General features: G+C 41.6%; 1 protein-coding gene and 1 long non-coding RNA gene across 3 annotated transcripts; both read right to left on the minus strand.

The window, feature by feature from the left end:
- Positions 1-1,129: 1,129 nt before the first annotated feature.
- LOC116313204 (GTPase IMAP family member 4-like) lies at positions 1,130-3,769 on the minus strand. Of its 2 annotated transcripts, XM_031730816.1 has the most exons (3): positions 3,692-3,769; positions 2,925-2,948; positions 1,130-2,372 (listed from the first exon to the last, which is right to left on the minus strand). In XM_031730816.1, exons 1-3 carry the CDS (start codon positions 3,696-3,698, stop codon positions 1,588-1,590), a joined length of 816 nt encoding a protein of 271 aa, XP_031586676.1. In that variant the 5' UTR covers positions 3,699-3,769; the 3' UTR covers positions 1,130-1,587. The 2 variants fall into 2 exon arrangements, with proteins under 2 accessions (XP_031586676.1, XP_039467251.1); XM_039611317.1 differs by lacking the exon at positions 2,925-2,948.
- A 13,836-nt stretch (positions 3,770-17,605) lies between these two features.
- LOC120440047 lies at positions 17,606-27,291 on the minus strand. The gene is made up of 3 exons (XR_005612917.1): positions 27,187-27,291; positions 25,649-25,730; positions 17,606-18,619 (listed from the first exon to the last, which is right to left on the minus strand). It is a non-coding gene; the product is annotated as an uncharacterized LOC120440047 (long non-coding RNA).
- Positions 27,292-27,764: the final 473 nt, after the last annotated feature.

Raw genomic sequence — 27,764 nt, forward strand, 5'->3', positions numbered from 1 at the left:
GGTGGTATATCATTTTAATGGAAAACAAATAATAATAATAAAAATATAAAAGCAGTAGTTCATACTCTATTTAAGAAAATCGAAGCATTAATTAATGGCAGGACTTGTTTGAGCAGTTTTGTAGGAATGGGGTCTAAAAGACACGTTGATGGTTTGGAGGAAGTAATTATTGAAGTTAACTCAGAAAGATCAATTGGAGAAAAAGAATCTAACTTAACATCGATGGTACTAAAAGTAGCTGTAGATAATATTACATCTGTGGGATGATTTTGAGTAATTTTTTCTCTAACGATTGAAATTTTATTTGTGAAGAAGTTCATGAAGTCATTACTAGTTAACGTTAAAGGGATTGTTGGCTCAGTAGAGCTCTGACTTTTTGTCAGCCTGGCTACAGTGCTGAAGAGAAACCTGGGGTTGTTCTTATTTTCTTCAATCAGTGACGAATAGTAAGATGTTCTGGCTTTTATGGAGGGCTTTCTTATAAAGCAGCAAACTATTTCTCCAGGCTAAATGATGATCCTCTAAATTTGTGACACGCCATTTCCTCTCCAGCTTACGAGTTATCTGCTTTAGGCTACGTGTTTGAGAATTATACCACGGAGTCAGGTACTTCGGATTTGAGGCCTTAGTTTTCACAGGATCAAATAGTATTATAGCATTAAAAGATAATAATAATGATAATAATGATAATAATAAAAATAATAATAATTTGTAAAATTATACAATAGTAAAACCAATCACCCTTATAATCATTAACAATGATCTCATCAGTAACAACCAGTAATAATAATGACAGCAGCAACTTGTTGTGTATTATCAGGATCATTTTTTGTTGTTGTAGTTTTTCTTTGTTTTCATTCTTTAGTCCTGTGGTGAGTCTTATAATGCTGTTGGGCTTCTTTTTTGAGTCTCTGTTTTTTTTTTGCCAATTTGTCAAAGTACTCTTGTTAGCTCTTGCAAATGGAGGCCTATAAAGAAATCAGAATAATCTTTTGTTGTACAGTTTTATTTTTATTATTTTTATTGCTGCATTTGATATTTTCTTCTTTCCAAGTTTTGTAAATTTGTTTTTTGTTTTGTTAAAATCTTCCCGTCACATCACAGCTGAGTCATGTCAGAAAATCAACCGTTTTGTTTGAATCATCTTTTATTTGCTGATTTTGCTGTTAATGTCTGATTAATTTCACACACTGATTGATACATTAGCATTTTAACTTTACTGAATCAGAAAGAACACACGAGGAGAAGAATGTGGCATTACCAAACACAAAGATCACTTTTAAAAAAAAATTACATAAGTGTTTACAGAAAAATGATAAAGGTGGAGTTGGCACAGACGGAGCAAGCGTGGAAATGTCTTTCCTCTAAAGCATGGTGATGCATTGGTTGTACTATTGATTGCGGTCTGCAGAGAAGCTGAAGGTATCAGATTAATAAAGTGCAGTAAAAATAGTTGAATATTTCACTCTTTTATAGTACTCTGGATCAGCTGCTGTTTTATTACAGCACAATAAATGTGGATCGTTTCTAATGGGTTTGTTGCTACAGTCTGAAGGCTTAAGGTCTCGACTTCCCTGCTTTTTGTTATTACGTGAGACAGTTGTCAAACTTTGTTGCCAGCCAGACATTTGCTTGTAGGACTACGGTAACAAAGTCCGCGGGCAGCACAGGAGACAACAGGGCTTTAGCGACAGTGGCCACATGTTGGTCTCCAGCACCCATCTGCCTCTGAGTTTTTGACTTTTGGATTTGGTTCCTTAAGACTTCCTGTGCATGTTCAAACATTTCCTTGGTGTAGTTCCTTAGCTTGTTATTTTCTACCATTTCATTGATTTCCTTCACCAGCTCCTTTTGTTCTTTTGTTTTTCGGTTTTCATTACCTCTGTTGTTAATAACACAGTATTTCTGTGTTTTAAATCCCACTTTCTTAATAAACTTCCTTATCTGGTTTTTCTGCCCACCAGACAGATCTCCATCGATATGTGTGATCAGGAGGAAGAAATAACGCATGGCCTCTTTACCAAAGATCCTCCTCAGGACTTTCACTCGTTCCACATCATGTGTCGTAAAACCGTCCTCCCATCTGTGCACGTACAGGAACACGTGAGGCCCCTGCTCAGAATCAAACTGAAAGGTGGATGCAATGAGCTTACTCAGCACCTCCTCCTTAGATTTGCTGGTGTGGCACAGGCCGAGAGTATCAGCTAAAACCAGTCTTTGGTTTCCAAACGGCGCCGTCTCGGTTGTGCACGGCGCTTCATCTGAGGCAAACGAGTTCTTCGTCACAGCAGCTTTTCCCAGGAACGTGTTCATGATTGAAGTTTTCCCAGCTCCAGTCTTTCCAATGAGCATGATCCTGAGCTCCTCTGGCGCTGTTGGAGAATTTAGATTACATGCTTCATTATAATTACAATTACATATCAGCGCTGCAGCACTCAGTCTGAACAACAGCTGATGTTTGAATGACGCTTCAACTGTTCCCAGCTTGCAGTTGTTTTACTGACTTTGCATTACAAAGAAATTAATTAGCAGCTGTTTTTATTATCTTAATTATCAGCATTATAGACTCATTAGTTTTCATTTAAACCACAGTGAGTCCCATTTTACTCCCACACTTTCCCATCTTAGTTTTATGGTGTCTCACTGATCTCTATATATGTAAAATTCAAAGTTCAGAAACACTTCAGATAAATATGATAGCAGCATGTCTGTTGACCATTTGTACAGTTGAATGTTTTCATTTTCAGAAATTTTACTTCATAAAGTAACTTTGCTGTTTCATTATGTATTGCAGTAATCGTCGGTCTGGTGAAGGGCAAGTGTTTAATTAAAAGCAGGTATATTAATGCATCGAAGATTTAGCCTAGAAAGCTGCTTTTTATGCTAATGTCACTTATAGGACCTTTATAAGACTTTTGTCCTACCTTCTGGTTTACTCCCCTGGGACCCTATAAAGAGAATTGTTAAATATGTTAAAACCCCAAATGTGTATCTTCAATTATTAATTATATTATGGTACACACTGTATATTTCAACAGATCCAGCAGTTCTACATTTTCTGACTTAAATGGCTAAAAATACAAATCTGGAGCAGTCACCACCTGAAGCCTTCCTGTCATGCTGCTCAGCAGAACTTTGCCACAATTATTTAAAAAATCAATTTAGTCAAAATGATATTAAATGTAATAACATTACTATTTTATAGATGATAAAGTTATCGAGTGGCTGATTTTAGGGTGCCAGGAGTGATCATGTGAGCCTCACTCAGCACTGACTGCAAATAACAACCTTTCTATTATTTCATGTCGTCAGATTAACTGAGAACTGTTCAGGATTCAATTTAGAAAAAAAGACAAATCTCTACATGTTACACACTTACACAAGTAATCAAGACATTATTACAAATATTAAATTAAAGGAAAGAAGCAACAAATGAAGACGATTAAACAGCCGAGTGACCTTTGAGGTAATGAATGAGACGTCTGATGACTAGAAACTATTTTAAAAACCAGCGAGCTCGTAGACTAAACACAGGGAGTGTTATACTGTGTAAGTGTAGCTTTTCTCTGTTACAGATGAGACGTTTATGTTGTTAGCACCGCTGTTAATAACACATGAAAACATAATAAGAAAGAACAGAAATGCTCTGCTGGTTTACTTACAACCTGTATGAAATGTAAAATGTACGTACCGCCCATCTTTGTCCTTTGTAACGGCAGTGTGTCGTTGATGTCGATGCGTTGTCGTTGAATAGTTTGCCATCTTTATATTCAGCAGTGTGCCGTGTCCTCCCCTTAATGACGTTCGACTATCGTCTGTTTGCCAATGAGCCAACTACTCAGAAACCAGAAACCAAAATATCCGTGCGCAGCAAACGATAGAACCAAAGTTTGACGACTGAAGGAATCGGGGAAGCTCCCTCTCTTACAGTAAAATCATGTTTGAGTATCGAAAGGGCAGTCTGGAATGAAAACTTTCCAGGATGCTGAACCTGGCATTTTGACCGTTTAGCCACAGCGGGATAGAGGAAGTATTTTTTTTGTGCAGCAGGATTACCCACACTGTAAAAACGTCAACTTGATTAATGTTGAATTAGCACATTTTCTATTGGTCGCCTAACATTTTATAACTGAATTAGTTATAAAATTAGTAGTTATACAGTAAGTAATACCATGTTCTTAAAATCTCTGATGCTAGATAACTGACATTGAATTAACAGATAAATTTAAGTTGAGCCAGCTATTTACCTACAACCAGACGTTTAGCTTGTCCAGTTCAGAGCGCATAGAGGAATGGAGCTAATGTCTTTGACAAGAGAAAGAAGAACAAACCATTACGCTGCCTTTGGTAACTAAATGCTACATTTTCTGTTTTAATATAAGCATTTTATAAACTTTAGTTAGTTCTAATGTATTTGTTGTTAATGGGCACTAAAGTTTAACAAGAAAAGAAAAAATATATAAAAAGTTCCATAATCAATTTATTTCATTTTTATTTATAAAGCACCAAATCACAACAACAGCTTCCACAAGACAAAGAAAAAAGAGAAAAACCCAACAATCATATGACCCCCTATGAGCAAGCACTTTGGCGACAGTGGGAAGGAAAAACTCCCTTTTAACAGGAAGAAACCTCCGGCAGAACCAGGCTCAGGGAGGGGCGGGGCCATCTGCTGTGACTGGTTGGGGTGAGAGAAGGAAGACAGGATAAAGACATGCTGTGGAAGAGAGACAGAGGTTAATAACAGGTATGATTCAATGCAGAGAGGTCTATTAACACATAGTGAGTGAGAAAGGTGAGAGAAGAAGAAGTGCTCAGTCCAGTCCATCAGGGGAATCCCCCAGCAGCCCAGATCTTTTGCAGCATTATTGAAGCAGGGTCACCTGATCCAGCCGTAACTATATGCTTTATCAAAAAAAGTTTGAAGCCTAATCTTAAAAGTAGAGAAGTCTGTCTTCCTAATCCAAACTGGAAGCTGGTTCCAAAGAAGAGGGGCCTAAAAACTGAGGTCAGTCGGAGAGTGAAGTGCTCTAGTGGGGTGATCAAATGTTATGAGTAGGGTTGTCAATTTTAATGCGTTAACGCAGATTAGTCTGTCATCACGATTAACCCATCCAGAGCGCAGAATGACTCAAAATCCCTGAAATGTCAACGCATTTCAGGCAGTTTGTCCAAAGTTTGTTGTCCGTGCTCCAGATGGGTTAAATGCGTTAAAAATTTTTAATCGCGTTAATCATGATGACACGTTAATGTGTCGACATTGACAGCCCTACTTATGAGGTCTTTAAGATAAGATGGGGCCTGGTTATTCAAGGTGTTATATATGATGTGGATGTTTTCAAATTCAATTCTGGATTTAACAGGGAGCCAATGAAGAGAGGGAAATGCAGGCGGAATCTGCTCTTTCTTCCTAGTTCCTGTGAGTAGTCTTGCTGCAGTATTTTGGATTAACGGAGTCATTTTTGACCAGGACATGTCCTTCAATTCACATATTAAACAAATATGTAAGACTGCTTTCTTCCATTTGTGCAACATCTCTAAAGTTAGAAATATCCTGTCTCAGAGTGACGCTGAAAAACTAGTTCATGCATTTATTACTTCCAGGCTGGACTACTGTAATTCATTATTATCAGGATGTCCTAAAAACTCCCTGAAAAGCCTTCAGCTAATCCAAAATGCTGCAGCAAGAGTCCTGACAGGGACTAGATGTCATGAAACGCTGTGTGGCAGGCAGGAGTAGGACCCAAGGTGCAGACACTCAAACTCAAAGGATGAACTCAAAACTCAGCTTTATTGCTGGCAGGGAGAAAGCACACAAAACTAAACTGGGAAATATAAACTTACATTTGACGGGGAGGCACACAAGGAAACACACAGCTTGAGGGACGACGCGACAGTGAGCACAGGAAAACACAGGGCTAAATACACAGAGGGAGTCATCAAGGAATTAGAGACAGAAGGAGAACACAGCTGGGAGGAATAAGACCTAACGAGACAGGGAGAGCAAAGCCGGAACACTGACATCAGACAGGGACATGAACCTTCAAAGTAAAACAGGAAACAGAACACACTTAAGACATGGACTAGACAGAGGCAGACTTGACGCTGCACCACACCGGCAATAATAACAAAATACAACCCGAACCTAAGTCATAATGCAGAAACATACCAGAATAACTGAAACACCGATCCATAATAAAAATCAACAAAGCACCAGAGAAAACATAAAGAACAATCATTCAAAACCAAAACATAAGGAACTCAAAATGCTGGGTCGAACCGACCCCGGACCGTGACACTAGAAAGAGAGAGCAGATTTCTCCTGTTTTGGCTTCCCTTCATTGGCTTCCTGTTAAATCCAGAATTCAAAATCCTGCTCCTCACATACAAGGTCTTAAATAATCAGGCCCCATCTTATCTTAATGACCTTGTAGTACCATATCACCCATTAGAGCACTTCGCCTCACACTGCAGGCCTACTTGTTGTTCCTAGAGTATTTAAAAGTAGAATGGGAGGCAGAGCCTTCAGTTTTCAGGCCCCTCTTCTGTGGAACCAGCTTCCAGTTTGGATTCAGGAGACAGACACTATCTCTACTTTCAAGATTAGGCTTCAAACTTTCCTTTTTGCTAAAGCATATAGTTAGGGCTGGACCAGGTGACCCTGAATCCTCCCTTAGTTATGCTGCAGTAGGTGTAGTCTGCTGGGGGATTCCCATGATGCACTGGGTGTTTCTAATTCACTCACTATGTGTTAATAGACCTCTCTGCATCGAATCATATCTGTTATTAATCTCTGTCTCTCTTCCACAGCATGTCTTTATCCTGTCTTCCTTCTCTCACCCCAACCAGTCGCAGCAGATGGCCCCGCCCCTCCCTGAGCCTGGTTCTGTCGGAGGGTTCTTCCTGTTAAAAGGGAGTTTTTCCTTCCCACTGTCGCCAAAGTGCTTGCTCATAGGGGGTCATATGATTGTTGGGTTTTTCTCTTTTTTCTTTGTATTGTGGCAGCTGTTGTTGTGATTTGGAGCTGTATAAATAAAATTGATCTGAATTATCCCAGTCTGGAGTTGCCCTTGGTGAGAGGTGGTGGGATGGGTATGATGCTGCCTGTATGTTGGAATTTTGCCTGTTGGACAAAAGTTATTTTTGGACTGGACAGACGGAGACATGCTGACGATTTACCAGTCTGTCGTGGTGAAGAGAGAGCTGATGCAGAAGCGGAGGTCAAAATTTACTGGTCGATCTACGTGATCCTCACGTATGGGTAGTTACCAAAAGTATAAGAATTACATCATGGATACAAAGGGTGGAAATGAGCTTTCTCCAGTGGGTGGCTGGTCTCTCCCTTCGAGAAATCGGGTGAGATACTCCTCACTATTGAAAGGAGCCAGTGATGTGGTTCGGGCATCTGATAAGGATGCCTCCTGGTGTCTCCTGTGTGAGATGTTCTAGGCATGTCCCACTGGAAGGAGGCCCCAGGGCAGACCCAGGACACGCTTGAGAGATTATGTCTCTTGGCTGGCCTGGAAATGTCCTCGTGTTCCCAAGGATAAGCTGAAGGAGGTGCCTAGGGAGAGGGATGTCTGGACTCCTCTGCTTAGGCTTATGCTCCTGTGACGTGGCCCTGGACAAGCAGAAGAAAATAGATGGAGAAAAAGAGTCTAAAAAATATCAGTAGTATTGAAAGTATCTGTATATATGTTACGTGTTACGAGATGGTTACAGAGGGCTTTAATATCGATCCACAAATGTTTTATCCAGGCTATTTAAAGATCTTTTGAATTAGTGAGACATCATTTCTGCTCCAGCTTGTAGTTTTTCTGATTCAAGGTGTGTCCTTGAGGGTTACACCAGGGAGTCAAGTACTTCTGATTTGAGGCTTTTGTTCTTCAGAGGAGCTAAAGTGTCCAGAGTCGTATGCAGTGTAGATGTTGAACTATTAACAAGATAATCGACCTCTGTGGGGGTAGAGTTCAGGTAGCTTCCCTGCCCTGTGATGGTGCATGGCATCGAATATCAATGGAGGAATTGTATCCTTAAACTTAGTTACAGCACTTTTAGAACGACGTCTACTGTGATGAAATCTATTACTCACTGCCATGTAATCCTTTATTGTAAATTTAAATGTGATTTGAAATGTATATATTTTCCCTCAGTTTTCAGGAAATACTGAAAATATTAAGTTTCTGTGCCATATGTCGGAAAATGATACAGTGTGATTTTACAAACAACAACAACAACAACAACAAAAGGTTTTTTGAGTTTTACAGCTAGGGTGGATACGGATGAGTAAGAGGCTTTCAAATGAATTAAAAGTCTGTCTTGGTCTTTGGTTGATTAATAGGCTGGAGTGAAAAATTGCTGCCACACCGCCCCCTCGGCCTGTGCTTCGAGGTTTCTGGTAGTTAGAATGACTCGGGGGTGTTGATTCATTTAAACCAACATAATCATCCTGCTGCAACCAGGTTTCTGTAAGGCAGAGTAAATCGATTTGTTGATCAATTATTAAGTCATGTACTAACAGAGACTTGGAAGTCATTTTTTGGTGACCTGCTTTACCTGTTGAGCTACAGCACCCCATGCCAAACTCATCATGCTACACTTGATGAACCCTAACTTTGACCGTGAACACGATAACCTCTGTGCACCAATCACATACTGCTCTTTATTTTAAATCCATCACAGTACTGCAAACCTAAACTGCAGAGTATTTTCATGCAGCCTTTAGATAACAGCCTAGTTTGTTTTGCAGCACGTTTCACAATATGAAAAACATTTCACATGCAAAGACCAATATCTGATTTAAAAACACGAGGACTTACACTGGTGTGAAAAAGTATTTGCACCCTTGCTGATTTCCTGGGTTTTTTTGTATGTTTGTCACACTTACATGTTTCAGATCATCAAACAAATTAAAATATTAGACGAAGATAACACAAGTAAACACAAAATGCAGCTTCCAAATGAAGGGGAAAATAAAGCAAACCTACATGACCCTGTGTGAAAAAGTGATTGCCTCCTAAACACAATAACTGGTTGGGCCTCTCTTAGCAGCAACAACTGCATTCAAGCATTTGCATTAATTGGCTACCTGGAGTCTTTTACAGGAATGTGGATGATTTCTGGCCCACTCATCTTTAACAAATTGTTGTAATTCAACCACATTGGAGGGTTTTCCAGCATGAACCGCCTTTTTAGTCATGACACAACATCTCAGTCAGATTCAGTCTGGATTTTGACTAGGCTGCTCATTTTGCTTTTCAGAGGTGTGTCAAGAAGTGCGCATCTGAGTGAGGACACGAACTGATGGCCAGATATTCTCCTTCAGGAGGTTTCGGTAGACAGCAGAATTCACGCATTCAGGTCACGAGGCAGCAAAACAGATGCCTGAAGCCTTTGTTTGGATGTTTGTGAGTCAGTGATTGTGTTACCTACTTCCTTCTCTTTCTCTGTTATGTGTTAAGCACAGATTACTCCATACTCACAAAATGTTGGGAAGTCATTTGAAACAGTGTCTCTGTATTAACCCTGGCTAACTGTACAGATTACGATCTCTTCCTGCTGACATGTGGTCTTTGCTGTGTGCCAGATTAGCATGCCGCTGTTCAGGACGGTTTAACACGCCCTGTTTGTGACCCAGCCAGTTTTTTCTTCTTCACAAATGTGCTCTGCTCTGCAGGTCTGTGTGTAAAACTGAAAGAACTGTGTAGCTGTCATTTCCTGTGGTGCCACTTGCTTTGTAACCACAGGGTGAGGTTGTATGGGTATGAGTCCAATTTTCACACAGCTTGTTCTTTAAGCAATGAAACACCATGGTTTGCAGCCACGTGTTTGTGATGTGTGTAACTGTGTTTCCACACTTGGAGAAGGACTCGGCATTCAGTGTGTTTGCAAGCCTCAGGGTGTGGAATATTATTTATTTTTCATGCAGTGTGGATGTTGATGTACACCAGGCTGTGGGTCTTCATTGTATCCAGCACCACTCAGTTCTGGTCGTCTTTAAAATGCCTGTCCTGTCCTTAGAAGGCATTAAACGGGCAGTTGGATTGCACCAGCACCTTTGTTTTTATGCCAGTATATGTCATGTGTTTTCAACACGTCAGTTTCTTCACTTTTCCCCCCACTTCTCTTCATTCTTTTTATGCTCTGCTTCACAAGCGTGCAGTACTTCCTCTTTCATGAGTGTTGTGCTCCTACAGATGCAAAACATCACAGCTGCATTTCACCGCCTGTAACCTTTGTAAAGTGTGCCTTACATTTCCTGTCTAAACATCTCTGCGCCCCCTCAGCGCACACCTGAGGACTGAGACAAGCAGCTTATCAAGACAACATGATGACAGGAAAAGTTCATAAATAACCATAAAGAATAATGGAGAGAATAATCTTCCTCTGATTTTGGTCCTGTGTTTCAGGTCCTCCTCTCTCATTCTAGACTGTTTTTACTGCTGAATCTGAATTAGCCTGCCTTCCTCTCGGGGACGAGCCCTGTATGTGCTCTGTGGTTAAACAGTTGAAGCTGCTGCCCTGAGGGCTGTACCATGAAGCTGGGTTTATGGGTTAACACTGATTAAAGTCAGAGTTGTCAGTGTCACAAAGCTGGATGTCTTTTAATTGATCAGATCACCATGGTAACCTATACTGAACACTTGACCTAGTTCAGAGCAGGCTCTGCTCAGAGTTTCAGTTAAATTAATGTGGAAGCCATGTTTTCATTGAGTCTTTTATGACTCACTGAAAAATGAAACTCTCCTAGTGACCACTTGAGTCTGACTCCAAAAGGAAGCAGGAGTCTTTCTGAGTTTTAATCATATCTTCAAACACAGATCAGAGTCTGCACAGCAAGAAGGCAAACTGCAAACAGGCGGTGAATCCAAAAAGGCTGAGGAGGAGGGGCTTTACACAACTCTTCCTGTACGAGAAGCCTGATATTTATCACCCTGGGGTGAGCTGCAAAAGCTCGTCTCAGGCATCTTAACCGCAAGTTTCTGTTTCATGCAACATGCAGCATGCAGAGGTACAAATACAGAATTTAACCCCCTCTGTTAAAACACTGATGAATGCACAGGAACTTAAAATGCCACATTTTATTTTCACTGCAGTCCCCCCCCTTTGAAAATTCAAATTCTCACTTGTAGCAAATAAAAATACCAAGCTTATCGTTAAATTAATTAAATTTTAAAGGGGAATTAAACAATAATAATCATAAAAATATAAGTTAGCTTTAGTCTGATTTAATTGTGTAAGTAGTAACTAAATTCACATGTGCAGGATGCTGTTTTTAATCAGTTAGCTCCAGTTTAGCCTCCCAGTTCAGGCCCACTGTGGGTCTGAAGCTGCATTAGTCCAGAGTCACACAGAAGGATGGAGCCTCAAGATTTTATTCTTTTTTTTTTTTTTCCCCCCTGTCCCGTTTGGATCTTTAGCCATCAGAATTGTTGTCTTAAGGCCAAGAGAGATGCCAAGCGGATTTACTTTACCAACTGGATCATCATGGCCTTGCCATATTGGTCCATTTGATTGACCTTTATTATAATTATGTATTTATTTTATTTTCAGTTGTTACAGTCGGGACAGACATGACTGGGAGATAGGACAGGGAGAAAGAATGAAAGAAAGAGAGGAGAGAAAGAAAATTGAGGGGAGAAGAGATGGCGAGAAAGGGAGAAGAAAGAAAGAAAACAAACAAAACACCTGGATCACCTGTATGGAGAAAAAAAACAGAAGATACAACAAACAAACAAACAAACAAACAAACAAACAAACAAACAAACAAACAAACAAACAAACAAACAAACAAACAGCTACATAATAAATACAGCACCATCACAATAAACTAGCTAACAGTAGATAACAGTAGATACTAAATATTAAATGTTGTTGTGCAGCACGCAAGATCGACAGCGCACAATGTGCTTTGAGGTAGCAGCCAAGAAAGGTGTAGTTTGTGTCTGTGAACACCCGTGTGCACACCTGTGTGGATAAGCATGCTTGTATTCCAAAGGTTTCTCCATGTAACGATCTGCTAGGGAGTGTGGGGAGCCATAGCCCCGTCCCCCAGGGCATGAAGCAGCTATGGAGGAGATCCAGGCCCCAGACATCCAGAGGCCCCAGAGTATGAGGACCCAAGGAGGACCACCAAAGGGGGGGAACCATGCCACCCTCCTGGGAAGAGCTGAGTAGACCCCCAAACGAGATGTCACCCAGCAGCCACAGAGCAGAGGCCGGAGGGGTTGCAGTGGCGTGCCGCTGGCTCCGCTGCAGCCGGCCGCGCCAGAGAGGACCGAGCTTCAGGCCCAGAGGCCAGAGGCCTGAGGGCACCCCACCCCGGAAGGGGCCCAGCCGGGCCACAGGTACCAGGCCCCGCCAATCGGCCACCAGGAGTGAGCCGGTACATACATGAGTGCCCAGCCCCAGTTGACAAGAACCACCAGCACAACAACATCTGAGGGCATCAGCCACCGGCAGGGAGTGTGGTGAGGGGAGATAGGCCTCCGTACTTTGGAGGGCCTGAGATGTTCCCAGAGAGGTAGAGTCTAAGGCCCAACCTGACATATAGACACAGACAAACAGACGCACACAGACTCAAACGTGCATTCCCACCCCCATATACACAACCAAATACTCGGCACTTACCCAACATGTAGACAGACACAAATAGACACTGCACAGACAATCACACTCCCCAAACATACTCTGTATCCCAGGTCCAGGTACCCCGCCCCAGAGGGGCAAGCCGCACCTAGACCCAGGAGGTGTAACCCTTCTCTCTGGGGTGGAGGCAAGCGGACCGCCCCCCCATCTGCAGTAGCAGGGAGGCCCCGCATCCCAGACCCCAATCTGACGGCCAGCAGCTCCTCCCAGCCCCCCAGCCCCCCAGCCCTGACGGCTAACAGAACCGGGGTGAGTGAAGACCCCAAACCTCCCTCCGCCCGCTCATATGTAGTGTTGCTGTGTGCTGTTCTAAAGTGCATTTAAAACACAGGAGGGCATGGTGCTTCCTGCCAGAGAGCAGCACGGCTCCTCCCGAAAACCCTCAGTGTCTATATGCATTAAAATTGAGGGTAGGGCACCAGCGCCAGAGGTGGGTTGGAATACACCGACCATCCTCTGGATGCTGTAAAACGTGCCCACCCCCAAGGCCCTATATGTATGTGTTATGTGAGAGTGTGAGTAATGTGGATGTCTAGGTTGCAGAATAAAATTGAGGCACAGGTGGCCAGAAGGGGACAGAGGGGGGGGGAGTGCCTCCCCTGCACCCTGGTGACACATCTGCACCCCAAGCCCTGTGTGTGTGGGTGGGTGTGGTAGAGCGGGAAGAGGGAGGCAGCTGAGGATGGGGAGGGAAGAAAGGGAGGGGCAAGTGGCCCCTCCCTGGGGCCAGCTCCCCCGCTGACCCCAGTAAGCACCCCCAACTCTGGAACCCACCAGGGCAAGGGGGCCCAGGCCCATCCGGATCGGGGCCCACAGCAGCAGCACCGCCCAGCCCCGCAGAGTCTGGGGCAGCCCACCCGACTCCACCGCAGAGAAAACTGCACCCACCCCATCATCCAATCATCTCCCAAACTACACAAGACAATAGACACCCAGGTTGAGTTCATTCTCTACCTCTCCTATATCTCTCCCCCACCTGCAAAGTGAGCTCCTGTAGAGAGGAGACCACCTGCGAAGATGTAACAGCCTCCCCACCAGTTAGAGAGTCCCCCAGTTGGGCTGATGCACCATTTATTCTGAGCTTAGAATAAATCCACACGGCCTCTGTGTTTAACTGACATCAGATTCAGAAATCACTCATGTTCATGACTCACTTCTAACTGTGGAAATATGTTTTAAAAAAATAAACTTATATAAATTAATTTGTGTAGCTGAGCTCTGATATGGACCTAGTGAAGAAATGAAACTAAGAATCAGAAAGCTGCTGTAGGCTGATCAGGAAGAGGAGGAGTCAGAAAGAAAACCCGCCAGGGAGCATGTTCACTTCACACAGTCTGCTCTCGTTATGCAAAAACAAAAAAAGGAAAAAGAAAAAGATTCTCAAAATAATGAGAGAAAATGACATCATTTTAGCTTAAAGAAGCTTTTATGTTTGATAAAGAAGAAAAAACTATTATTGTGGGTGATTTTAAAATCCATGTAGATGCTAAAAATGACAGCCTCATCTTGGTTCTTTTAAATTTTGAGACATGCCAACTGAGTCTAATAACCGATTAAATGCAGTGTTATTTAGACTGTTAATAAAGTGGTAGAAACTCTGTGTAAGGCCCAGGTGGACGATAGATAATAACAAGTAAGACTGGTTTCTGAGTTTTACAGCTGGGGTGGACGAGGCTAAGCATCAGGCTTTCAAATGAATTAAAAGTCTGTCTGGGTCTTTCGTTAATTAATAGGCTGGTGTGAAAAATTGCTGCCACACTGCCCCCTCGGCCTGTGCTTCGAGATTTCTGGTAGTTAGAATGACTCGGGGGTGTTGATTCATTTAAACTAACATAATCATCCTGCTGCAACCAGGTTTCTGTAAGGCAGAGTAAATCGATTTGTTGATCAATTATTAAGTCATGTACTAACAGAGACTTGGAGGAGAGAGACCTAATATTTAATAATCCACATTTCATTGTTTTACTCTTTGGTTCAGATGTGGATACTGTATTGTTCTTTCTTTGTGATTTTTTATGTTTAAGTTGTTTGTTGCTGGTTTTTAGTTTGTTTTTTGTCTGTTTGGGAGCTGACACAGTCTCAATGGAGATGGGTTTTTGGGGGGGTAGCAGGAGGAGAGAAGCTGCAGAGAGGCGTGTAAGACTGCAACTCTGCTTCCTGGTCCCAACTCTGGATAGTCATATTTTGGGGGGTTTAATAAATTGGTCCATATTTCTAGAAATGAGAGCTGCTCCATCCAAAGTGGGATGGATGCCGTCTCTCCTAACAAGACCAGGTTTCCTCCAGAAGGTTTGCCAATTATCTATGAAGCCCACATCGTTTCTGGGACACCACTCAGACAGCCAGCAATTTAAGGAGAACATGCGGCTAAACATGTCACTCCTGGTCTGATTGGGGAGGGGACCAGAGAAAACTACAGAGTCCCACATTGTTTTGGCAAAGTTACACACCGATTCAATATTGATTTTAGTGACCTCGGAGTCACATAAGCGGTTGTTGTTATCATTTTTTAAATGTATGTTTATCTTTATAATTCAAGTAACAATTTGTCATTTGAACTGAATTTCTTAGCCAGGCATTTCTGCATCTCTGAAACACTTCAGTCTGGTTTCAAAGCACTACATAGCACTGACACTGTGCATTTAAAAGGTTTTAATGATCTTTTATTAATTGCTGACTCTGGAAGTCTGCTAATTTATTGCTTTTGGACCGAAATGGCGCATTTGATACAGTGGATCATGGTATTCTAGTGTCTAGACCGGAGCACCAAATACTCTGGGAGTTTTCTTTGAAGGCAGCATTTTATTTGAGAAACAAATAAATTCTGTTGTAAAAGTCAGCTTTTTCCACCCCAGAGTGTTGTTTAAATGTGCTTATAAATAAATTGATTGATTGATTGAGGTGAGGTTGAATGAATTATGTGGTAATTATATTCTGTGTACACTTTGACAATCAAAATGAATTACATTCATTATGACATAAAGTTTTTGGGCAGTGGTTCTTATCAGTGTGCTGAGATTTTAGCTTCACTTTCCAATTTGTGTGACTAGCAAATATAAGAGAAGTATAATATGTTAATCCTGTGGGACTGAAATGTCTTTTGAGCATTCAATCAATCAATCAATCTTTATTTATAAAGCACTTTTCATACAAAAAAAACTGTAGCACAAAGTGCTTTACATGGTTAAAAGCAGCCCACCCCACCCCACCCTCCCACTCACTCCCCACACTCTCATTAACAGAAACGATCATGAATACACATTCCCCCCCACACACACACACACACTTAAAGAATATCACAGGGATCCGTCTGCACCGGGAGCCGGTCACAGACCGCAGCCTCCAGGCTGGGCACACAGCAGGAGGGAGGCAAAGAAGCCCCCCAGCCAGGCTGAGAGGACCCACAGAGCCCCAGCAGCCACGGTCGATCACAGCCCCGGTGCAGAGAGCCCCCTCAGAGGAAACACTGGAGATATGACCTAATAAGAATATAAACAGGATAAAGAGATAAAATAAATAAGAAAGGGATACAGTATAAATATAAATATAAGTATAAACAGAGTAAGAAGATAAAAAATGAATAAGAATAAAATCAATAAATATTAGGTAAAACCTAAATTAATAATATAAATAGAATAACAGGATAGAATAAATAAGCATAAAATAAATAAGCGTTAGTTAAAAGCTAAATTAAAAAGGTGGGTCTTGAGCCTATTCTTAAAAACATGAACGTTCTCTGTGGCCCTGAGCTCCTCCGGCAGGCTGTTCCACAGTCGAGGACCATACCACTGAAGAGCTGCCTCTCCGTGAGTATGTGTCCTGACTTTAGGGACAATCAAAAGGCCAGTACCAGAGGACCTCAGGGTCCGCGAGGGTTCGTATGGTAAAAGCAAACCTGAAAGATAAGAAGGCCCAAGACCATTAAGACATTTAAAAACCAATAAAAGAACTTTAAAATCGGTCCTGAAACACACGGGGAGCCAATGCAGCGATTGTAAAACCGGTGTAATGTGGGCCCGCCCTCTGGTCTTCGTCAGCACACGAGCTGCAGAGTTTTGCAAAAGTTGCAAAGGTGAAATATTCTTTTTGGGGAGACCAGAGAGCAGGGCATTACAGTAATCAATGCGACTGGTAATAAAAGCATGCATCAGCAAAAATAACACCCAGGTTTTTCACTTGTAGTGAAGGACATAGTGAAAATGCCTGTAATTTAGACAAGAGTTTCTCTCTCTGAGCCTCAGGACCGATGATTAAAACTTCAGTTTTGTCCTGGTTAAGCTGTAAAAAGTTTTCTGCCATCCAAGATCTTATATCTAAAATACAGTTAAAAAGGGCATCAATTGGTCTGGTGTCATCAGGAGACACGGAGATGTACAGCTGAGCGTCATCAGCGTAACTGTGGAAGTTCACTCCATGCCTCCTGATGACACCGCCAACAGGGAGCATATACAAATTAAAAAGTACAGGGCCTAAAACCGACCCTTGGGGCACACCACATGTCATTTTATGGATCTTAGAGGAGCATGTATCCATACTCACCATAAAAGTGTTCACAGAACTCCTGCTTAACATAAATGAAACATGTTGCCTGTTTGATTTATTTATTGTCTTATTGAGAGAGAAACCAAAGTCCAGATTTTGGTTTATAGGTGTAACTTTATCCTTGCTGATGATGAATGCTTAAGTGAATCACACAGGGGGGGTGTTTACTGACAACAGAAAAGTACTGATGCCCTCTGGTGGTCCAACAAAGCTGCTACACTGAACACAGACACTGCTTTGAATTGTGAGACATCCAGTATTTTGTCTATCTACCTGAAGACACAGCTTTTTCTTTTATCTACAGACATTTAAACAAATATATTATTTGGTTGAATATTCAATCCAGTAATAATGAAGCGTCATCATGATCGGTTAATGAAGCACAGGAGTGGCTGAGGGATAGTAAAGTCAGATATCTTTATTGTTCATATTCAGTGATCTGCAGACAAACCATCACATAGTTTTTGTTGTATCGGGGACATTTCTTCTAATAGAACAAAAGTAGTTATGAGTTTATTTTTGCATGAAACAATTGAATCATAGGAATAATTTGAAATACTCTTTCCCAAATTCCTGTTTTAACTCCTCTTCACTGTTTAGCAGTTAATGTCAAACTGTGGAAAAGACTTCCACATTACAGAAGATCCAAATTTCCTTCATTGTTGATAATTGTTTTCTGTTTCACGATTACACCAGAACTGCTTCTTCTCCCACACTATTGGTTTGAATATAATCAACCTTACATACAATACTCATCTAATGGGTCTTCACCCAAACTGTGCTCAGGGTTATATTTGTCACTTTTTGGACAATAAGTTATGAATTCTGACGTATTGTGCTGAGTGAGGTTCTATATCACTGACCTCCTAGTTTTAATGTCGATGCCATTTTAATTGCCACTTTAATGTCTTTGTCTTGATAAACCACTAAAAACAAATGATCGCCTGAAGCTTATACCAAAGAACAAAGCAAAAACCCATCACTCTCTTTTCTCCATTATTAGACTGTCTACTATCGGTTGCGCACTTCCACTGTCATAGTCGCTCGACTACAGTTTGTGATGGAGGAAGTAAGGGTAACATCATTATCTCTGTAAGTAAGAGTGGGACCCTCAGCTCTTCCTCTGACAAACCCTCGCTGTTCATTGTTTTTCATAATGTCAAACAGACAAGAATTACATTGTGTGTTGATGGGAAAGACTCCGATTCCATGCCAGATGTAGTACAGGTTATAATCGAAAGGAACAGAGAACATGCCAGCGATTTTCTTATCAGCTCGCTTTGTAGATTCATTGTAAAGATCGTAGGTGACGACTCCAACACATCCACGCGCTGCGCCAGCCGTCTTAGAAAACACAGCGCTGCCATATTCAGAAGTGCGCAGTGTTGAAGGCATAGCAGTGTCATATTGTCCACTCTCCAAATGTACTCTGGACAAAGAAACAAGAGACATCTCAGTGAATATGTCAATGTTGAAATGAAGGGAAGCGGTCATGAGACAGGCGTGTACCAGGGTTACTTTGGATTAACAGAAAATGTTTGGCTAGGCTTGCCACAAAGACTGCACAGAGGCAAACTTTTAACAGTCACACAGTATAAATATTTCCAACACGATACTTTCCATATCACATCCTGATATACAAAAAGATTTACCAAATTACCCAAAATGTTTACAAAAAAATAGTAGTGTTTGGCTTTTTGACATATTTGGATAAATAAATATTTGATCTTCCACCATTTGGTTTTAGAACTTAAGAAGCTTCTCGGATGAGAGGCCTTCATCCTGTACCACAGGCCTTCAGGGTGGCTGTAGTTAAACCTTTATTCAAAAAGCATCTCTAGACCCAGCAGTCTTAGCTAATTATAGGCCAATCTCCAACCTTCCTTTCATATCAAACATCCTTGAAAGAGTAGTTGTCAAACAGCTAACAGATCATCTGCAGAGGAATGGCTTATTTGAAGAGTTTCAGTCAGGTTTCAGAGCTCATCACAGCACAGAAACAGCTGTAGTGAAGGTTACAAATGATCTTCTTATGGCCTCTGACAGTGGACTCATCTCTGTGCTTGTCCTGCTAGACCTCAGTGCAGCGTTCGATACTGTCGACCATAATATCCTATTAGAGCGATTAGAACATGCTGTAGGTATTACAGGTACTGCACTGCAGTGGTTTGTATCATATCTATCTAATAGACTCCAGTTTGTACATGTAAATGGAGAGTCCTCTTCACACACTAAGGTCAATTATGGTGTTCCACAGGGTTCAGTGCTAGGACCAATTCTATTTACATTGTACATGCTTCCCTTAGGCAGCATCATTAGAAGACATAGCATAAATTTTCACTGCTATGCAGATGACACGCAGCTCTATCTATCCATGAAGCCAGGTAACACACACCAATTAGTTAAACTGCAGGAATGTTGTAAACTCTTAGGACCTGGACATTTTGGGTTATTTAGACTAAATCCACTTACGAGGACATTATACTGCTACTGTTCTGTCAAAATTTTAAACGAATATCCTCATATGTGGCTCTTATTTTTTTAAAAACAAAAATAAGGTAAAAAAAAAAAAAGAAATCTTGTAATTCTTTGTTTTACATTCATCGGGCCCCAATATGCCCAAATATCAAAGAGAAATTAAAAATGCATGCTGTGAAAGTGTTTGGGTCTTTAAAGACATAAAGACCTGGATGGCCGCTAACTTTCTGCTTCTTAACTCAGATCAAACTGAGGTTATTGTACTCGGCCCTGAAAATCTTAGAAATATGGTATCTAAGCAGATTCTTACTCTGGATGGCATTACCTTGGCCTCCAGTAATGCTGTGAGGAACCTTGGAGTCATTTTTGACCAGGACATGTCCTTCAATTCACATATTAAACAAATATGTAAAACTGCTTTCTTCCATTTGTGCAACATCTCTAAAATTAGAAATATCCTGTCTCAGAGTGATGCTGAAAAACTAGTTCATGCATTTATTACTTCCAGGCTGGACTACTGTAATTCTTTATTATCAGGATGTCCTAAAAACCTGCTGAAAAGCCTTCAGCTGATCCAAAATGCTGCAGCAAGAGTCCTGACAGGGACTAGAAAGAGAGAGCAGATTTCTCCTGTTTTGGCTTCCCTTCATTGGCTTCCTGTTAAATCCAGAATTCAAAATCCTGCTCCTCACATACAAGGTCTTAAATAATCAGGCCCCATCTTATCTTAATGACCTTGTAGTACCATATCACCCTATTAGAGCACTTCGCTCTCACACTGCAGGCCTACTTGTTGTTCCTAGAGTATTTAAAAGTAGAATGGGAGGCAGAGCCTTCAGTTTTTCAGCCCCTCTTCTGTGGAACCAGCTTCCAGTTTGGATTCGGGAGACAGACACTATCTCTACTTTCAAGATTAGGCTTCAAACTTTCCTTTTTGCTAAAGCATATAGTTAGGGCTGGACCAGGTGACCCTGAATCCTCCCTTAGTTATGCTGCAATAGACGTAGGCTGCCGGGGATTCCCATGATGCACTGAGTTTTTCCTTTCCAGTCACCTTTCTCACTCACTATGTGTTAATAGACCTCTCTGCATCGAATCATATCTGTTATTAATCTCTGTCTCTCTTCCACAGCATGACTTTCATCCTGTTTTCCTTCTCTCACCCCAACCAATCACAGCAGATGGCCCCGCCCCTCCCTGAGCCTGGTTCTGCCGGAGGTTTCTTCCTGTTAAAAGGGAGTTTTTCCTTCCCACTGTCGCCAAAGTGCTTGCTCATAGGGGGTCATATGATTGTTGGGGTTTTCTCTGTATGTATTATTGTAGGGTCTACCTTACAATATAAAGCGCCTTGAGGTGACTGTTGTTGTGATTTGGTGCTATATAAATGAAATTGAACTGAATAAAATTGAATTGAACTGAATTGAATTTCACACATGGACTATAGAACCTGGGAACTGCTCCACACTGAAAGGTCTTTGAGTTCAAACAAGGAACAACTAACAACTTCTGAGCCTGCAGCTGACATGGTCCTGGGACTTTGACCCAGTATTCATGAAAGTCATGAGTATGAGTTTTGCTTTTGGAGTTATCATCCTGTCTTTTACATTTAGAATAGAAAAATCCTTTAATTGTCCCACAAGGGGAAATTTGGTCGTAACAGCAGCAAAACCCCCACAAATACACACAGAACAGAAACACAATTTTTACATATTTACATCATGGACAATAGTTACCAAATCAGAGTACTGTACAGTTATAAAAATTAGAGTACAGATAAGTGGCAAACCCAGGTTGTAGTGTTCAATCAGAGCAGGATACTGAAAGATGTTTAAATAGTTAAGAATATTTAGAATAATTGGAAAAGTGCAGACTGTGTGTTGTATCTGTGCATTAAAAAGTAGAGATGTAACTTCCAATAACAGTAAACTGAGAGAAGTAATGTGCAAGTTAGCTCTGGAAGCTCTGGAAAACCTCCTGTGTTGTTCCAGTGCCAAAGACTTCACGCCCCAAGGACCTCAACAGCTACAGGCCGGTGGCTCTGACATCCCACCTGATGAAGACCCTGGAGCGGTTGGTCCTGGCTCAGCTTCGGCGCCTTGTGAGCTCATCACTGGACCCACTTCAGTTTGCCTACCAGCCTGGCATTGGAGCGGATGATGCCATCATCCACCTCCTACATCGTTCCCTCGCTCACCTGGAGACCGCTGGGAGCACTGTGAGAATCATGTTCTTTGATTTCTCCAGTGCCTTCAACACTATTCTTCCCTCAGTTCTGAAGGACAAGCTGGAGAACTCAGGAGTGGACCATCACCTCACTACCTGGATTCTGGACTACCTCACCGACCGACCACAGTATGTGAGGACTCAGGGCTGTGTGTCGGACAGGGTCGTCTGCAATACGGGGGCCCCACAGGGAACGGTTCTAGCTCCGTTCCTCTTCACCATCTACACTGCAGACTTCTCCCACAACTCCACCCAGTGCTTCCTGCAGAAGTTCTCTGATGACTCTGCAATAGTCGGCCTCATCACTGATGGGGACGACAGGGAGTACAGAGGACTGACTCAAGACTTTGTGGACTGGTGCCAGCTGAACTACCTCCAGATCAATGCCAGTAAAACCAAGGAGCTGGTGGTAGACTTCCGCAGGCACAAACATCCTCCACTGCAACCACTGAACATCCAAGGTATGGACATCGAGGCTGTGGACAGCTACAGGTACCTTGGTGTTCATCTGAACAACAAACTGGACTGGACTCATAACTCAGACGCCCTCTACAGGAAAGGGCAGAGCAGGCTGTACCTGCTGCGGAGACTCAGGTCGTTTGGAGTGGAGGGCCCACTCCTGAAGACCTTCTATGACTCTGACAGGAGAATGGCGGCTAAGCTGTCATCCCTGATGGACAACATCTCCCACCCCATGCATGAGACTGTGACAGCACTGAGCAGCTCCTTCAGTGGGAGACTCACGGCACCACGGTGTGGGACGGAGAGATTTCGCAGGTCTTTCCTCCCCACTGCTGTCAGACTCCACAACAAAGACTTTAACTGATCAAACACACACATCCACACATGTGCAATAACACTAATGTGCAATAATCTTTTCTAGCATCGTTGTATTTTTACTCAGTTGTATATAGCATTTGTATTCTATTTTTATCTCATTGTATATTTTATTTTATTTTATTCTAATTTTTGCTTCATAACTTCTGCACTGTCCACTTCCTGCTGCGACAAAACAAATTTCCCACGTGTGGGACTAATAAAGGTTATCTTATCTTATCTTATCTTATCTTATAACAGTAGAAGTTGTTATAACTTGCACATCTCTTCTCTTAGTCTATATATACTGATATAGATATTTAAGAAGTACATGTTCTAGCTCTGTTTTTGTCTCGAGCTCTCCATTTCCTAGAGCCTCGTAGTTTTATACTTATAATTACTGCTTTCTTGTTTGAATATATTGGTTTCTACTTTTTGTCTAGTCTAGTTCTAGTCTCTCATCTCTGTTTTTGCTTGTTTGCCAGTTGTGTCCCCATGTCTGTCCTGTCTCTCTGTGTCTGTCTCCGTGGTTATCTGCATTCCCTCCTACATCTTTAGTCCCGGTTCCAGTGTTGATCCTTTTCTCTTTTCTGTAATCATTTCTCTGTGTTTTGTCCCAGTTTTGTCTTGTGTTTATCTCCGGTCTCTGCGTCAAGGTCACATGTGTTAGTCTGGTCTCAGTCTCCTTGTCTATCAAAATAATATGAGAAGTATATGTTACTTCCTGCTTTGTGTGTGTGTGGTGTTCACTTGTGTGTCCCCTATCTCGACGAGTAGATTCTGTTCAGCTGTCTTCCCAGGCGTATTTATTCTGCTCTGATTTCCTCCTGTGTATATGTTGTGTGCGCCCCCCTTTGTTCTTTTTTCATGTCCTCCCTCTTTGTGTGTGCAGCCCCCCCCTCCTCCCTGTTATTGGTTTTGCTTTTGTTTTCATTACCTTTTTTGTCACAATAAACACAATAAACACAATAAACACTGTGATTTTGAAATAACTGTCTGTCAACTCCTGCATCTGGGTCCACACCCTGTGTGAGTGTTGGGACCTGCAACTGTGGTCTCAGATGCAGAGAAATTAAACGCTTGGATTTAGAATTTAATCTGTCTGCTGAGTCCTACATCTGGGTCCACACCCTGTTCACCACACACCCGGTCCCATGTTAGCAGCAGTACATTATGTACATGTCTTTGTGTAGCTTGTCCATTTAGTGGTGTGTATGTAGGCATAAGATTTTCACTTTTCATTCCTCAAATTCAAATTAAACAACACACGAGTGTAGAACTCAGCAGCCAAGCACAAAGAAACTGTTGCACATGCAGCAGGGCAGGATTTGTGAGCGTTCCAGCAGATTCTCACTCTCGTGGGTAAATTTGCTCCTGAAGCTCAGTTCTGCTCACTAAACAAGTGTCAAGTCATTCCATCTCAAATCAGCAAATTCCTAGCAAATAACATTTTTCCTCAACCATTCCCAATTTGCATAAAATTCCAATTTCAGGCAACATTTAAAAATGCAGATCCCTAAACCAGGGCTCTTGAGTGCGACCGATTTGGTCGCATTTTCAATGTTGTGACTAAAAAAAATCTTAGGTCGCACTGGTGCGACCAACTGTTCGAGTAACAAAAAAACAAAAAGTCTCTGCAACTCTGAAAGTCTCCGTGTCAACAACAGACACAAATGAGAGCAGGTAAACAGATTCCACACAAAGACGTAAACACAGAGCGCGGACCCGACGCATCAGAATCATAATAATAAGAATAAATGCACTGCCCACTGTCCCCTCTCCCCACTGCCTTCAGCAGCTGTGCAGCAGCAAACAGGTCATCAGGGGAGGCCATGTGATGATTAAGTTTAACATTGTCTACAATATTGCCAAAGAGTGCCAACGCACTTTAAGCAGAAGCACACGATTGTTCGTTAATCATTTACAAATGAATATCGTCTGTATGGACAGCAATTCCCCCCAAAATTGCACATGTAAAACTGCGGTGTTAAGCGATGCGGTTGAAAAATTTGGGTGCGCCTAACTTTTGTGCTGGTGCGCCTAAGAAAAAAAATGTAGGTGCACCAGTGCAGCCGTGGCAAGAAGTTAGTCTGGAGCCCTGCCTTAAACACCACTTACAGTTTGTCATTCTCACTACTCTTAATGCAGTTCTCAAATCAGTCATAATTCACTATTGTGTGAAATATGTGCATCAACATATTTCTCAGTATGCTGGTGCCCTTCTCATCTGAAGCTCACAACTCATCAAAACAGATCTCTCACTTTCCTCAGCACTCTTTAGCATTTCAATCAAATCACTTCAAATGTTATTCAGACAAGCAAACATAGCAACACACGTAACAGTAGCAGTGAATTTGCCTTTAAAATAAACACGTTCTAAGAAGAGTTTTAGGTAAAACAAACAGTGATTACATTTTGCATACAAACCTTACATTTTATTTTTGTGTCACACTTTCCTACATAAGGCCAATATTTTCCCAAAGTCAGAAAAGTTTTGATAAAAGTCTCAAAATGGTAATGAAAGGATCTGAATTCACTGATCAGAGATGAAGTGATTGACTGAGTTTTCATGACAAATAGGATAAAGCTTTTGATTGCTCGAGTGTGTTTTGCACAGGTGAGTGTGTGTAATGAAAAACTGTTCTGAGAGCTGCATTAAGACGTTTCTGCTGTCAAAGCTGCTCCAAGGTGAACGAGAAAAACCGTAACACTGATGCTTCTGGTCGATGGCTGTGATCAGTCAGCCTGCCATAATGAACACTGTGATGTTTGTGATGTTTTTACTTTTTAATTAATTTCATGTCGTTCATGTCTCTATTTTTAATCTGCTTAATAGTTCTGTTATTAACGGCATGTCAGTGATCTGTGAAACACTTTGAACTGACCAGCAGAAAAAATGAAATGTGATTGAGCGATTAGTTGTGTTTGAGTACGTAGTCACCTGGCGTTGCGCAGCGTGTAGTTCCTGCTGTAATTCATAAAGACAACTTCACACTGTCGAGAATCAGAAGCACCCATGACGTCTGCAAGCAGAAGAACAAAACGACTGAGCCTTCAGGGACTCCGCTGGATGTCGACAGATGCCAGATGTGAGGAGGTTTTTCTTTCACATCAACATTCCTGCACTGCAACTGCACTTCTGCACACTTCAGCTGCGCACACATCCTGTCTTCAGATAACTGGTGCAGTAGCTGTAACTGTGTCTCAGTTCAGGAGCTGCACTGTTTGAAGGACCCGGTCCACATAGGTCGGGTCCTGTGAAGGCTGGAGTGAGCGGCTGTATAATGGGACGGGGTAGCCTAGAGCTCTGGTCTAGAACACGAAGCACTGCTCAGGTTGCCAACACAGGTCAACGTTACATGTATTGTATTAATAAATGAAATGTATTTACTTTAAAAAATGACAGCAGTGAAACTTAAATTTCAAATACTGAGCTTCAGTATTTATATTTCAGATCATTTGATATCTTCTTTATCTCAAAGGCAAATATCTCTTACAGCACATATACGGATGAATCATCTATGAAAGAGACAAATGTTCCTTTACTGTATTGATGCCTCAACCTGAAAGCTTAAAAGGCTTATCACAAGCTGTGATTAATTGTATAGCAAATATTCCTTTGCTGGGTGAGAAAAACGTGTTATCATAACTGTTTGAAGTCATATATAAAAGACGTCAGAGCCTTAAACAGGTTGATCTTTGCTAAATGCATCTAGCAGGGCAGAGATGATCTTTAAACATCTTTATGAAATATGATCTAAAGCTGTAGATCAACTTACCTTCAAAAAAAATAAAGCATATATATAAACGTACAAGCATGTAAACATCTACAGCAGTAATCCAACATACACCGTGTTTCATATAACTGAAGAAGAAAATACTGACATTTATTTTCAGCTACATTCAGTTGCTGAATTTCTCACTGCCCTTTATTCTCTTTACTGTAGTAAATACAGTACTGTGTACAGTATTACAGTACTGTGTGTAGCTTGTGCTACATCTGTATAGTGTAAGCTTCTTTGTGTCTTGATCTCAGAATAAGGAAAAAGTTAGAAACACTGAATCTTATTTGATCTGCATTCCAAACATTATAGTTTAGATGATTAAACAGCCCTGTGTTTTTGTGAGACATGTATGGCATCCCATAATGATCACAGATCCATCCTGGACACTCCACTGAAAACTTCTCGGCTTCACCACTGATGAAACTACGATCAGGTTGTGGTCATAGTTTCTGCCAAAGGCCTCTGCTGCTTTTTACTGAATGTTTCTCCGTGTTTTTATGATTTCCACCCTTTGAAAGACATGATTACAAAGTTCAGATTCTGTCTCTCATTCTCTTTCAACAGTCCAGTCACAGTGAGGCTCACACAGTCTGAAACCCTACGTTAGAAAATGCAGTGAATCAGAGGACGATGTACGTACAAGACTAAATTAAGACTAATTTTTTTAATATCAAACAATGAAAGATTGACTTACAATAACGTGATGAGTTCAGATAAAAGCAATAAGCAGTGTCTGCATGGATCGTCCTCCCGGTGTAGCTGTGTTACTAAACAGTCCTGTTTTTATACCCTGAAAGTGAAAGTACAGGGGGCTGAAAGGACGGGATCCCACTGAATCGTTTAGGATCCGTCTGAAAGAGCCCGTGCGTCACTTTCAGAGAAACGGCCTCAAATCATTTCTCCTCTAGCATTTTCTACTGTTTTAATTGTAACATATTTAGTTGGCATATAGATACTGTAACAAACTGCAACAGAGGTGTGTGTGTGTTTGTGTGTATTTATATCTTTGTGGGGACCAAAATTTGGAAGTTTACTAAGCTCATGTGGACCAAAATCCTGGTCCCCACAAGTGTGAAGGCATTTTTGAGTTTGTAGTTTTAGTGTCAGGGTTACAGATGGGTTATGGCTAGGTTTAGGTTTCAGGGTTAGGCATTCATTGTTGATGGTTATGGTTAAGGAGAGGGGCTAGGGAAAGCGTTAGATGTCCCCACAAGATATAAATACCCGACAGAGTGTATTTGTGTATGTGAGAGAGAAGAGAGACGGAGCGTT

This window comes from Oreochromis aureus, linkage group 4 (genome assembly GCF_013358895.1).
Source record: "Oreochromis aureus strain Israel breed Guangdong linkage group 4, ZZ_aureus, whole genome shotgun sequence".
In the NCBI taxonomy this organism is placed as follows: Eukaryota; Metazoa; Chordata; class Actinopteri; order Cichliformes; family Cichlidae; genus Oreochromis; species Oreochromis aureus.

What these genes read in the sequence shown, in the direction of transcription:
- LOC116313204 (XM_031730816.1), bottom strand. An exon ending in CCAGGGGAGTAAACCAGAAG is followed by an intron (nt 2,373 to 2,924) that starts GTAGGACAAAAG and finishes ATTCTCCAACAG; the next exon opens with CGCCAGAGGAGCTCAGGATC.